This window comes from Arvicanthis niloticus, chromosome 23 (assembly GCF_011762505.2).
Source record: "Arvicanthis niloticus isolate mArvNil1 chromosome 23, mArvNil1.pat.X, whole genome shotgun sequence".
Taxonomy (NCBI): domain Eukaryota; kingdom Metazoa; phylum Chordata; class Mammalia; order Rodentia; family Muridae; genus Arvicanthis; species Arvicanthis niloticus.
This window is the reverse complement of record NC_133430.1, coordinates 17,360,009-17,373,033: the sequence shown is the minus strand read 5'-3', so window position 1 is coordinate 17,373,033 and position 13,025 is coordinate 17,360,009. Positions and strand designations below refer to the sequence as shown.

The 13,025-nt window shown below is 47.3% G+C and overlaps 1 protein-coding gene across 4 annotated transcripts in view; it reads left to right on the top strand.

Moving 5' to 3' along the window:
- Positions 1-12,886, top strand: part of Dglucy (D-glutamate cyclase) — an 86,530-nt gene extending 73,644 nt beyond the window's left edge. For all 4 annotated transcript variants that reach the window (XM_076921401.1, XM_076921402.1, XM_076921400.1 and 1 more), the window contains 2 exons: positions 2,919-3,070; positions 8,356-12,886. In XM_076921401.1, coding sequence (XP_076777516.1) covers positions 2,919-3,070; positions 8,356-8,505 — 302 coding nt within the window. In that variant the 3' untranslated portion in view covers positions 8,506-12,886. The remainder of the gene's footprint in view (positions 1-2,918; positions 3,071-8,355) is intronic.
- The last annotated feature ends 139 nt before the right edge of the window (positions 12,887-13,025 follow it).

Sequence of the window (13,025 nt, the reverse complement as noted above, 5' to 3'; positions counted from 1 at the left end):
GCTTCTTCCTCTGGGGCATTAGATGTTAGGTATATGCCAGATCAAGGAGGGTAAAACAGGGCTCTAGTTCAGCCAGGAATGCTGGAAGTGTCAGTTTTTACAAAGGGAATAAAGACGTTCGGGTGGCCAGCACAGGGCAGGTGGCCTAGGTCCTGGGTCCCTCAGTGGCGGCAGCTATGTCAGGAGCTCATGTTCTGATGTGAACCACTGCAAACGGGAGTCTGGCCAGGCACGTGGGTCCAAGGTCTAACGATGAGTGCTTTGGGGTGGGGGAGCTTTCCCTGAAGTGTTACAGCTCAGTAAAAAACAGCCAGTCTCAGACAATCCTGGCTGTGTGCTTTATTCCATATGGACAGGGACTGTTTGAACCTTGGGGAATGGGGTGGGATTTGGGGGTAAATACATTCTATTGGCTGAGGCTAAAATGTTGGTGATGTTCTATTTGTCTGGGGAAGGGTTCCAGATGCTGGGCTCCGTGACTGACCACCTGTGATCACCTAGTTGGAGGTTGTGGTTACATGACCCAAAGTAGGCATAGAGACGGGGGAGGGGGAGTTGGGGGCAGTTAGCTCTACTCCTGCCATCTTAAATCTCTGAGATGTCTAGGGTTTGAGCATGCTCCACCTCACCAGTTCCATGCCCATTCCTCTGGTGGCACAGTCCATGTGCTTTACAGTGGATAGATGTTTTACACTACTAAAGTATACACTTAAACATGGTTAAGATAGTGACTTCTCATGTGATATTTTAGATAGACAAAATACATGGTAGAGAGGGATTTTTTTTAACACTACTGACTATACTCTTAAAGATGGCTAAGGTGGTGAGTTCTAATGTGATATTTTTAGATAGATAGGAGATAATGGTAGACAGATAGATGATAGGTAGGTAGACAGATAGATGATGATAGGTAGGTAGACAGATGATACATATATGCATGCATGTATGTATACATACATATATACACACATAGTAGATAGATAGATAGATAGATAGATAGATAGATAGACAGACAGACAGACAATTTCTCTGTTTTCATGCATGGGTCTAGGTTTAGATAACTCCCTTTCCAAGGCAGATCATAGAAACTAGAATTTCTCTTCTCCAGAGTGAGAATTTACTCCCATTTTTAGGCAGCTACAAATAAATTCTCCAATCTACCTATGTCTGATAGATCGTAAGACCATCCAGGTCCAGAGAGTCCTGTTCTCCACCCAGTAAGAAGGATGTTGCACAGAGAGGCCAAGAAGAGCCCCCCAAAAGCTGGTTTAGCTGGGCTCCTACCCTATCTGTTAACATAGTTCTCCACTAAAGCCCAAAACAGTTCCGAGAGCTCCCAGATAGCCAGACACATGCTGTTCCCGGAGGACAGAGCAACCAGAGCGAGCACCAGGCCTCTTTCTGTGTGCCTTAACGATATAACAATATATCTTTTCATCCGGATCTTTCATAACATCCTCTGTAATAAAACAGCCTTCCCCTGTGGCTGTTGAAGCAAGTTAATTAGATCCAATAAGAGCTTTCAGGAACCCTCATATATAGCCAGTCAGTCAGAGGCTATGACGGGCAGCTGGGGCTCAACACTGGATCAGAAGAGGAGGAGGCAGTCTTGGAGACCGAGACCTCAGTCCAGGCCATGGGCTCTGACATGGTTGAAGTGCCTAGCATCAGAACTGAACTGGATTGGAGCACAATCGGGTTAGGTATCTGCTGCTGCAAAACTGTTAGATTCCTGACAGAGAGAGAGAGAGAGAGAGAGAGAGAGAGAGAGAGAGAGAGAGAGAATGAGAGAGAGAGAGAGAGAGAGAGAGAGAGAGAGAGAGAGAGAGAGAGAGACCCACACCCTCTGGTCACATCACCCTCTCTGTTGCTGGTGTGAGAACAGGGAAGGAACCATTTGTGTGTGTGTGTGTGTGTGTGTGTGTGTGTGTGTGTGTTTTCTATATTCATGTCAGGTAGATTTTAACAGTTAAAAAAAATTTTTTTAAAAATTATTTTTAAAAGAAAAGGAATCTGAGCTCTGAAGGGGATAGCTTGAGTGACATCATATGTCTACAACGTACTCACTGTGTGACCTTTACCCTTCCGTGTGTGTAAGTTGCTCACACGGGCACAATGATACTATGCCTCACAGGTTTGCTTTAAGGACTCTAGGAGCTAAGTCACGCAAGACATTTGCAGCAGGACGGCAGACTGAAGTATCTAACCAAAGTAAGAATCCCTTTTCCCTTGAGTGTTTCCCTTGAGTGTTGGGTCACCAAGCTTGGCAGCCAGAGTTTTTATCCACTGAGCTGTCTCTCTTAAAGATGATACAAAGCCTAGAACTTAACAGCCCCCATCAGTCTTGCAGCAGGGCTGAGAACTTAAGCAGGTGTCAGAGAAGAGATGGAATAGACCCCTGTGAGGAATGAGCCTGCGGCCTGGCAGACAGACTAAGGAAGGAGGTCTGACGGTGAGTTAGGAATGGTCTTCTGCACAGAGAAGTGACAATCCTCACTTGACAGGCTGTCTGCTCTATGCCCCAGGGGACAGGATAAAGTGTAGCCAAGGGGTTGAGATGGGCCCTTGGGCAGTGCTTTAATGGTGGGAATTCTGGAATGGCTTTCTATGGTGGCTGTATCTTTTCCTCTAACAGTCGTTGACAGGGTATAGCCTTAATAGCTTCAAGCAATACCTCTCAAATGTTAGCCTGAATCAAGCATACCTATAGGACTCCCTAAAACTCAACTGCACCCCAGCAATCTTGCAGAAATTCTGATTCAAGGAGGTCTGGGCCGAGACCCAAGAACTTGCAACAAGTCCTCAGGTAATCCTGTTTGTGCCAATGCACTGAGGTGGCATCGGTTGCTTGCAGGCAGACCAGTGAACCCCAGGATCTTCACAGTTCTATGCTAGAATTTTTTCCTTTTGCATTCTAGGTGTTTCTAATTGGGGAGGCTATGCCCTGGCCTGTGCACTATACGTTCTGAACTCATGTCAAGTCCATGACCGTTACCTGAGGAAGGCAACCGGACCTTCCGAGGGAGCTGGGGAAGAGAGATGGATTCAGGCCCTGCCATCTGTTGCTAAGGTAATACACTCCAGCAAGCTGCTGGCCAAGATTCAACTTCCTTGTTGGATGAGAACTGATCAGGCCTGAGTAGTCGAAGCCAGGCCACATCAACCACAGTACTACCCAAAGCTAGCCTTGAGGGAACATCTCCCTGCTGAGCCAGGCTGAGCCACAGAATCAGACAACCCTTCGATCTACTTCTGGTCCTATGTAAGACCTGTTCTCAGAGGTCCTTTCCTTTCTAGTTTGACTTTCGGCAAATTGCTTTTCCCTCTCAGAGACTGAGTCTTTGTAAAGTGAGTACAGTCAGCACTGTTGTAAGAAAGAAATACCTGACCCATGAAAGCCTTCCTCCAAGTTGTGGTCAGGAGTGGGGGTGGGAGTTTTTGCTGTCAGGGTCCTAAAGCACCTTGGGTGTCACACATGCTGAAAGCGTGGGGGCAGATCGGTTGGGAAAAGAGCTCTGTGAGTGTAGGCGAGAAGGAATCTACTGGATTTGGAGGGGGTTGAGGAATGAATTTCAGGTGGGAAGAACATGAACAAAGGCTCAGTTTGACCCCAGCTGTATAAGATCGCTCCTAGCTGGAAGGTTGTAGGCATAGGTGTGATGGATGTCGCCGGGGGAGGACTTCTGAGCCTGAGATCCACAGGAGAGGACCCAGGAGCCCCAAAACAGCGTTCAAAGTCATTCATATATGTGTGTGCATGCCTGTGCTTGCGTGCGTGCGTGCATGTGTGTGTGTGTGTGTGTGTGTGTGTGTGTGTTTCTGAGCAAGAAGCCTACCATAGGCTTCTCTATGTGCCTCAGAGTCAACAACTAAAACCTGGCATGAAGTTCTAAACGCATCCAGAACAGAGGACAGGTAGCAGACCTTGAATGTCTAACTTAAGTGAACTTGGTTGGCTATGTCAGGGGCAAACACAAGGAGCAGCCAGCCCTGAGCTCAGTGCTGAGCCTCGGTAGTATAGGGATGGCTGGATGGGCTCTCCCTTCCTTCTGGACCTCAGTGGGGCATCTCTCCTGGAGCCATCCTGTTTACCAACACTGATTCCAACCCCAAACCTCTCCCCTGTGGGTGCTTCTTGAAGGGGTGGGACATGCCCTACCCTGAGAAGCAGCGGGTGGGCCAGACATATAGGACATAGAAGAAGTATTAGCTTCTTGTTGGGTGTCCCCATGGAGAATCTGAAGCACAATACGTAGGTCCAGAGGCCCAGTTAGTGTATTAGTTACTTTTCTGTTGCTATGATTAAAAAACAAAACAAAAACAAACCCCCCAAAACAAAAACAAACAAACAAACAAACAAAAATGACCAGGAACTTACAGAAGAAGGAAGACGTTTGCCTTGGCTTACAGTTCTGGAGAGATAGGAACCATCATGCCTGGGGAACATGGTGGCAAGCTACAGGCATGGTGGCTGGAGCAGGCAGCTGAAGGCTCATGTCTTCAATCACAAGCATGAAGAAAAGAGAACTGACTGGAAGTTGCATGTTAGACTCACAATACTACTAAACCTGTCTTCCTGGCTCTTGACTTGGGAGGCCTAAGGCTATCCCAACAAGTGCAATTCCAGACCATTTCTCTGAGGTGTAGACACCCAGAGACCTGCTGGTTACTGACTGGGTCAGCTCTAGGGCTGTATAGCCGTTTAACATGGGACAGACAATTGTGATGTCTCCCAGCCAGCCAAAGGCACCTCCCCTGACTCCCCATTCCAGACAATCTCCCATATTTAGAGGGCCTTATAGATACTTTTCTTTTTCTTCATGTTGTTTTGTGCAGTCCCTCTGGCCTCCTTCCTGGTGAATTTGGAACCTCTTTGGCTTGGTATTATTCTTTCCATAGTGGAGGGAGCTAGTGGGCTCTAGGTGGTAGTCTTGCCAAGACCACCAATAAGAGACAGAGATAAAACAGGAGTTGGAGTCTCTCTGATCCAGACTTGAGGCTTTTTCTCAGATGGCCCAGAAGTCTCTCAGCCCTTGAGAATGCTGGTACCTGGGGGAGAGGTGGGTGTGAGACCCAAGTGACATTTTCATGAGGGGAACGGTCTAGTCTTCCCTGGCTGACCCAGAGGGCTAACTGTTTTTTCTTTATACTTCCTGCATTTGAACTGGAAAACATTGGGGGGGGGGGGGGAAGGCGGGCAGCCTCCCCCATGACTCCTGATTCACACAAACACAAAGTGTGAACCCACCCAGCCAACCTCCACAGCCCCACAATCAGCCTCCAGGGATGGAAAAATTCTTCTCTTGGCATGGCTACCCAGCCTTTCAGACGTGTATTAACAATGCCCTGTTCTCAAGGAGGAAATGGAAAGGCATGTTTTAAAAGCAGAACCACATTTGCTGAGCCCCCCTGGGGGCCAGTTCTGGGAAACAATGAGCAGTCAGACCGGGCCCCTGGGGAAGGAGCCCAGATGGAACTTCTCCCCCCACCCACCATCACCCCCACCCCCACCCCCACCCCCACCCCCACCCCCACCCCCACCCCCACCCCCACCCCTCAGTTTGGACTGAAATCCTGGATCAAGCAATCTTTGCCTCAACTTCCATCTCCTGACTACCTAGACCTATAGGTTCTCCCAGCTTCCAACCTTACTTTTTTTTAAGCTAATTTGCTTAAAAAAAAAATCATTTTTCATAGACACCAGCCCACCATGTTCCAGATGTCGCCACACACCCTGCCTCTAAGCTCAGCAGTGACCCTGGGGCCTCTTTCCCTGTCCTCAAGGCCTGCCCACCACATGTCACTTCGGTCCTTCTTTTGCTCTCCTGCCTCACTGACTCCAGCAGCCTGGGCAGGACTGAGCCCCTCACTCCAGTCCCTGGAGGAGCTGCCCCCTTCTATTGGTCTTGTAGAAGATGGTCTGGTTCTTCCTGGAAATTCGCTGGGAGTGGCAATCGGCCCAGTTGGTCCCTCTGGGTCTTAGAGGCTGGAATGCCAGCCAGCCACCCAGTTTCTGACCTGTTAGCTTTCACACTCACCCAGCAGCTCACTCCACAGCTCCCTCCGTGTCCAGAAGGATGAGAAGAGTAAGGGCAGGCCCTGTGGTACCAGAAGCATTGCCTTGTAGAGAGAGCATATGCATAATGGAGGAGCGGGAGATTCCAGCCCAAACAAAGGGCTCTTGAGAAAGATGTGTGTGGAAATGTACTTCGACCCCTTCCCTTTCACAGGGTAACATCTGCCTTCACCCAGGGGCAGAACAGAGAGGCCGCCCCAGGGCCAAGAGAAAGTTTCCAGGCAACATTTGTCAACACTTCCCTGGTGTGTGTGTGTGTGTGTGTGTGTGTGTGTGTGTGTGTGTGTGTGTGTGTATTCATCTGTGGGACACTTGCATGTGTATTCACATATATGTAGAAACAAGAGGCTGACGTCAAATGTCTTCCTCAATCTCCCCCCTCTTATTTTCTGAGACAGGGTTTCTCACTAAGTCTAGGGCTCGCCATTTAGGCTACAATGGCTAGCCCAGCAAACCCCAGGGCTGCCTCCTGTCTCTGCCTTTCCAGCTTTTACATGAGTGCTGAGGGTTAGAGTTTCATAATCATGTGGCAAGCACTTTACTACCTGAACCAGGTCCCCAGCTCCTCATCACAGTTATGTGAAGCTCTGGGTGAGTGTCCACAGGACCCTTTGCTCGGCTTATTTCTCAGCTTTAATGTCTCTGATAGTTGCCCTGTATCTTAGTCAGTGTAGGCTGCTATAATAAAATGCCACAGACAGGGAGGCCCAACTTAGTTCTCCCAGTTCTAGAAGCATGGAAATCCAGCACTGAGGGCAGAGTCAGTGCCTTGGTGGACACATTCTTCCTAGGTTGAAGATGGCTGGCCTCTCACTGGCCATGGCCTCTGCCTTGAGTTCCTGCCCCAAGACTTCCTTCAGTGATGGAATGACCTGAGAGTTGTAAGCTGAAACAAACCTTTTCCTCCTTCACATTGCTTTTAGTCATAGTGTTTATCACAGCAATAGAAGTCAAACTAGCATCCACCCCTCAAGAGGCTAACAGCAGGATCTCAGGGAGGGGCCTTCTGCCACAATCAGATTCACAGGAGCTCATCCATGGCATGGCTGGGGGCTGGGTGAGTGGAAGGATTGCATCTCTGGTATGAGTTAGGACCATACAGGTCTCTATCAGGCCTGAAATATGGTCATGGGAATGTAAGTGCCCAAAGAAACAGCTGATCTGTTTAAATGCTTTGCTTGTGTTTGAGACAGGACCAGCCCTTCCACCTCACCCAGCAAGTGAGTTAAAGAGAGCAAGCTCTGGGCTTTATGTTGACAACCAGCATCATTCCTACTGTGTGCCAAGGGCCATGCTGGATGCTTTACTTCCTGTGTCTCATTTAGTCCCCACAACAGCTTCTGAAAGCAATACTGTCACCAGGGTCAGCAACAACCCCAGCTGACAGATGAGATCTCCAAGACATAGAGAGGTTAAGCCTTCTCACTCACTTCCAGGCAGTCCTGGAATGCATTATATAACCCAGGCTGGTCTCAAACTGACTGTAATCCTCCTGTCCCAGTCCCTCAAGTAGAGATGACAGGTGTGAACCATCACATCCAGCTCTTGATTTTGATTTTCATAAGGAGCTTTCCAGTGAGTTAGTATTTATCTCAAATTTTACTTATTGAAAAGAGGCACATTTCTGGATGTGGCGCCACACGCCTTTAAGCATAGCACTTGACAGGCAGAGGCAGGTGGATCTCTAAGAGCGTGAGGCCAGCCTGGTCTACAGAGTGTGTTCCAGGACAAGCAGAGTAACAGAGGCCCTGTTTTTAAAAAGGAGGAGGAAGAAAAGAAGGAAGGAAGGGAGGAAGGAAGGACGACAGGGAAAAAAGAAAGAAAGAAAGAAAGAAAGAAAGAAAGAAAGAAAGAAAGAAAGAGAAAGGAAGAAAGAAAGGAAGGAAGGAAGGAAGGAAGAAAGGAAGGAAGGAAGGAAGGAAGGAAGGAAGGAAGAAAGAAAGGAAGGAAGGAAGGAAGGAAGAGAAAGGAAGAAAGGAAGGAAGGAAGGGAAAGAAAGAAAGAGAAGGAAGGAAGGAAGGAAGGAAGGAAGGAAGGAAGGAAGAAAGGAAGGAAGGAAGGAAGGAAGGAAGAGAAAGGAAGAAAGGAAGGAAGGAAGGGAAAGAAAGAAAGAGAAGGAAGGAAGGAAGGAAGGAAGGAAGAGGAGAGAGATGGAGACAGAGACAGAGAGAAACAGATCTCAAGCTCAAAGCTTCTTTTATTCTCAGAAATTTATGCATTTCTTTCTTTCTTTCCCTACACGTCTTCTGTCTCTTCCTCATCTCTGTTTTTCCTCCCAGGAAGAAAAAATGTTGGGCATTCTGGTACAGAACCAAGTCCGGAGTGGAGTCTCGGGCATCGTGGGCATGGAAGTGGATGGGCTGCCTTTCCACAATGTTCATGCTGAGATGGTCCAGAAGCTGGTGGATGCCACCACAAGGCACATGTGACCAGCTGTGCTGTTTGTATGCAAAGTCCCTGCCCGATGCCAGCCTTCATCTAGGCAGGCGTTCCAGAGGCATTGTTCTACCTGTCCTTCCTCCTGGCTTCTTCAGGCCACCCTGTGCTCTGCTCTGAGAATCTTTCTGCCTCTCACTTAAGAGATAATCCTGGAACAGTTAACTGTAGAGCAGTGCTGGTGCACACCTTTAATCTCAGCACTCAGGAGGCAGAGGCAGGGGGATTTCTGTGAGTTCCAAGACAGCCAGGGCTACACACACACACACACACACACACACACACACACAAAAACCCTGTCAAAAAAAAAAAAAAAAAAAAGGCATCACCATGACCTTGGCTAATTGAGAAAGGATAGAAGAGAGCCCACTCACGGAATGTTGGGTTAAATCACAGGGGTTCGTACTCACCACCACCAGCAAAACTGTTACATTTTTGCAATGTTTTTTTTTTCCCTAATAGTCATACATTTACTGTTTGAAGGGATCGCCCACAAGATCCCTCCAGCTATCACATCCTCCAGTCCCTCACCCCCATTCACCTCGACATTTCTTACACACACTTCCTGTCTGCTTATTTGTACACCTAGCCAGACTCTTTGTACTCTTTGTGGGGGAAGGAAGCCATACTTTCTAGTAGAGCCCAAAGGTGAGTCAGACCTCCCTCGGGCTCAGGCAGACAAGCTCACCCTGATCTTACACAAGCTCCAACCTTCATTTCTCAACAAAATCAGAAACTGAGCCACTTGACCAGGCCCTGTTACACGTTTAGTCCCTACATCACGATGACATGGGATCTGAGCCTACTTAGTGTTGTTTCATGTCTTTACACGTGTCTGGTATGGTTCTTTAAGGGGCCTTCATTGTGAAGAAGGAACACATGGTATAGATTTTACAGTCCAATAAAGCGTAAGTGTAAAGAGAAAAGTCTTTAGTATGAACTTCTAGCGTCTGCTCTCTATTTGCTATTCTGGCCAGGGTTCACGCCTGCAGGGTTCACACTTGCAGGATCTGTGCTTGTGCTGTGGAAGACCCTCAAAATGAAGGCCAGTCCTCCACCTGAGACCTCACACCTCAGCAAACACATCTTGGCTCTGCAGCCTCACTGCCCAGGTCTCTTTGAGTTATCATTTTTGTTCATTACAAATTCCACACGGGCGAATGGGGGAGGACTTTGATAAAGAGGATACCCTGACAATTAAAAAAAAAAAAAATGACTACGATACTATCAACATTGTGGAAAAGCTTCCAACAATCTTATGATTCATGTTTTGAGGGAGATATTCATAGATTTGGCTTTTGGCATAGTAATAGCAGAATTCCACTCCAGTGCTGAACAAGCTGAGGAGTAACGGGATCACAAGTTATGCTTGCCATGGGAAGAAATGGATGGGGAGATGGCTGTGCTACTTAAGAAAAAGGCTAAGACCCTGTTAAGTTCAGAGAAAGCAGGTTCTGAGTGGGACATAGTACATCTGGGAAATAGTACAAATGCTGTCTGCTATGGGTATATGCAGACTCAGTGCTTACGTTGAGGCTGGGGTACAAAGGAGTGGCAGTAACCCCTTCCTGGTGTCCATCCCAGTGGCTGTTGGAAACTTTTCCATTCCACGCTGTGATTCCCACTCAAACCTTGTTCTAGTCTTGTCTGTTCTCAGGAGAAATGTCTGTGTTCATGTCTGTGATGGCTACCAACCCCAGAAGTCAGTGACAAGAACAAGAGATGGCCTGCAGGGGAATTGTGCTGTCCCTCAGGATGAGAGATAGCCTGGTTCCAGCCATTGCTGGGCAAATGGAATCTGTGGGCTTTTCAGGATGCTGTGGCGAGGGATCCTAGGAAATAGCACATAGGACATACAGTTGGTGTTCCAACTGTATGTAAGTAAGCTGGTGACCTGGCTTATTGAGGTAGTGTGTTCTACACAAGTGTGCCAGCTCCTTATCCCTGGATGTCCTGACCACAACTGACATTCTGTTGCTCAGCTAGGAAAGGCATTCCTCTGAGGTCACCTCTTGCCTCCCATTACCTGCCAACCCCAAGTTAGCCCAGCCAATTGTATCTGCTACTTTCTGCCTATTGTACGTGGCTTCTGCTGGCCTCTTCTTGAAGTTCATTGCTCTCTATGCAGGATGGAGAATGTGTGGCTTATTAGCAAATTGTATATTCTCTACATCCATGATGTGATGTGCTTCCCAGAAGTATAGAAGCAGAGGAATATGGTCCTTGGGGCAAGGAGGTTCTGATCCAGGCATCACATTTGAAGAAGTAGATTTTGTTGGGATCGGATGACAGCTTAAAACCTAAAGCAGAGGTGATTTGAACTATTGGTCAGATTGGCCAAATGTTCACCAATTTCTCCTCTCCTTGTCTTATCACCTAGAAAAACTACATTTCCCAGCCTCCCTCGTAGCTGTGGCTCATATGACCAGGATCAGGTTAATGGAATATGAGTAATGAGGCTATCAAACACTTCCACCCTTGGCCGTAATTGCATGTGGCATTTTCTTTACACCTCTCCTACCTGTGTAGATGGACAGAGGGACTCCCACGATTATGGAACTACTACTGAAAAATTCTGGGGTATCCCTTTATGATGGCCAGGTGATGCCAGGGAAATTGGAGTTCCTTCTTAGGGTTCTTAGTCTTGTTGATAAAGTAATTTAAGAATGGACTCAAATGGAATGACTTGAGGATGATTGTATAGGAACTTAAAAGGAAACTCCATGGCAGGACACCCGTAAATCTCAGCAGGTGCCCAGAGAGGAAAATGGACAAGGGGAAAATGAGTAAGGGGGAAGCCTAAGTACCAGCAGAGGGATGCTTAGGTTCTGGTCAGCATCTGCAAGAAAGAGACAGAAGAAAAGAAACCAGGAAAGTTGTCTCTTTCTGAGACAGGACACAGAAGGGTGGGCAGAGCTAGTTGAGCCTCATGGCTGCTCTTACAGACTGTGCTAGGAGACAGGAATTACAGGGAGGATAAAGTACAGTATTCTAGTAAATGGGTAGTTATTGCGGTTACCTTTTTAGCGTGGGTTAGGATGGACACATCTTCCTAAGAGAGGTCCTATCTTCCTGAACTTTGCAGCTGAATTAACTCTTCAGGCAGGAGACAGTGGCACGTCTCTACCGTTCTTTACAGTAACAGAATTGGTTCATGGTAGGACTTTTGAATCACTGTCATTACTTGGGAAAATCACTTTCCAGAAAGCAGAAAGCAGCTGCTCACTGGACTTTAAGAAAATAGTGTGTGTGTGTGTGTGTGTGTGTGTGTGTGTGTGTGTGTGACTGTGTGTGTGCATGGTGAGTATGTGCATGTGTGAGTGTGTGTGCATGTGTGTGTGCGTGTGTGTGTGCATGTGTGAGTGTGTGTGCATGTGTGTGCATGTGTGAGTGTGTGTTCATGTGTGTGTGCATGGTGAGTGTGTGCATGTGTGAGTGTGTGTGCATGTGTGAGTGTGTGTGCATGTATGGTATGAGTGTGTGTGCATGTGTGTGTGTGCATGTGTGAGTGTGTGTGCATGTATGGTATGAGTGTGTGCATGTGTGAGTGTGTGTGCATGTATGGTATGAGTGCATGTGCATGTGTGAGTGTGTGTGCATGTGTGAGTGTGTGTGCATGTATGGTATGAGTGTGTGTGCATGTGTGAGTGTGTGTGCATGTGTGAGTGTGTGTGCATGTATGGTATGAGTGTGTGTGCATGTGTGAGTGTGTGTGCATGTATGGTATGAGTGCATGTGCATGTGTGAGTGTGTGTGCATGTGTGAGTGTGTGTGCATGTATGGTATGAGGGTGGGCACGAACACACCAATGTGGAGAGCAGAAGCTGTCGTTGGATGCCTTCCCTAATGGTTCTCTACTTCCTTTTTTGGGCAAGGGTCTTTCTCTGGACCTGGAACTCACTGATTCAGCTAGACTGGCTGGCCTTTCCAGACCTGGTGTTAAAGGTATAAGCATCAGAGCCTGGCTAGTTTTTTTGTTGTTGTTTGGTTTTGTGGGATTTTTACTTTGTTGTTATTTTGAGACTCACTATGTATTTGGGTCTCATTATGTAGCTCTGACTGTCCTGGGATTACTATGTAGACCAGGTTGGCCTCAAACCCACAAAGATCCATCTGCCTCTGCCTCCCAAGTGTGCTGGCTTTCTCTCTTTTTCTTTCTCTCTCTCTCTCTCTCTCTCTCTCTCTCTCTCTCTCTCCCTCCCTCCCTTCCTTCCTTCCTTCCTTCTTTCCTTCCTTCCTTTTTTTAATGTGGGTTCTAGACATTGAACACAATTTCCATGCTTACACAGAAGCACTTTCCCAATTAAGCTACCATCTTAGACCTCTTTCATTAGACATCTTATAAACATGAAATAAACTTATACCGGCCACTTATGTTTGTCATTTTCATTATTATTTGGGGCTAGGGATTGACCCCAGGGCTTTACGGCATTGTGATGTGAGTTGCCTGTTGCTCTAATTGAATCTAACTTTGCCTAATCTGAGTTGGAAGAATTATCATTGAGAAGTGTCT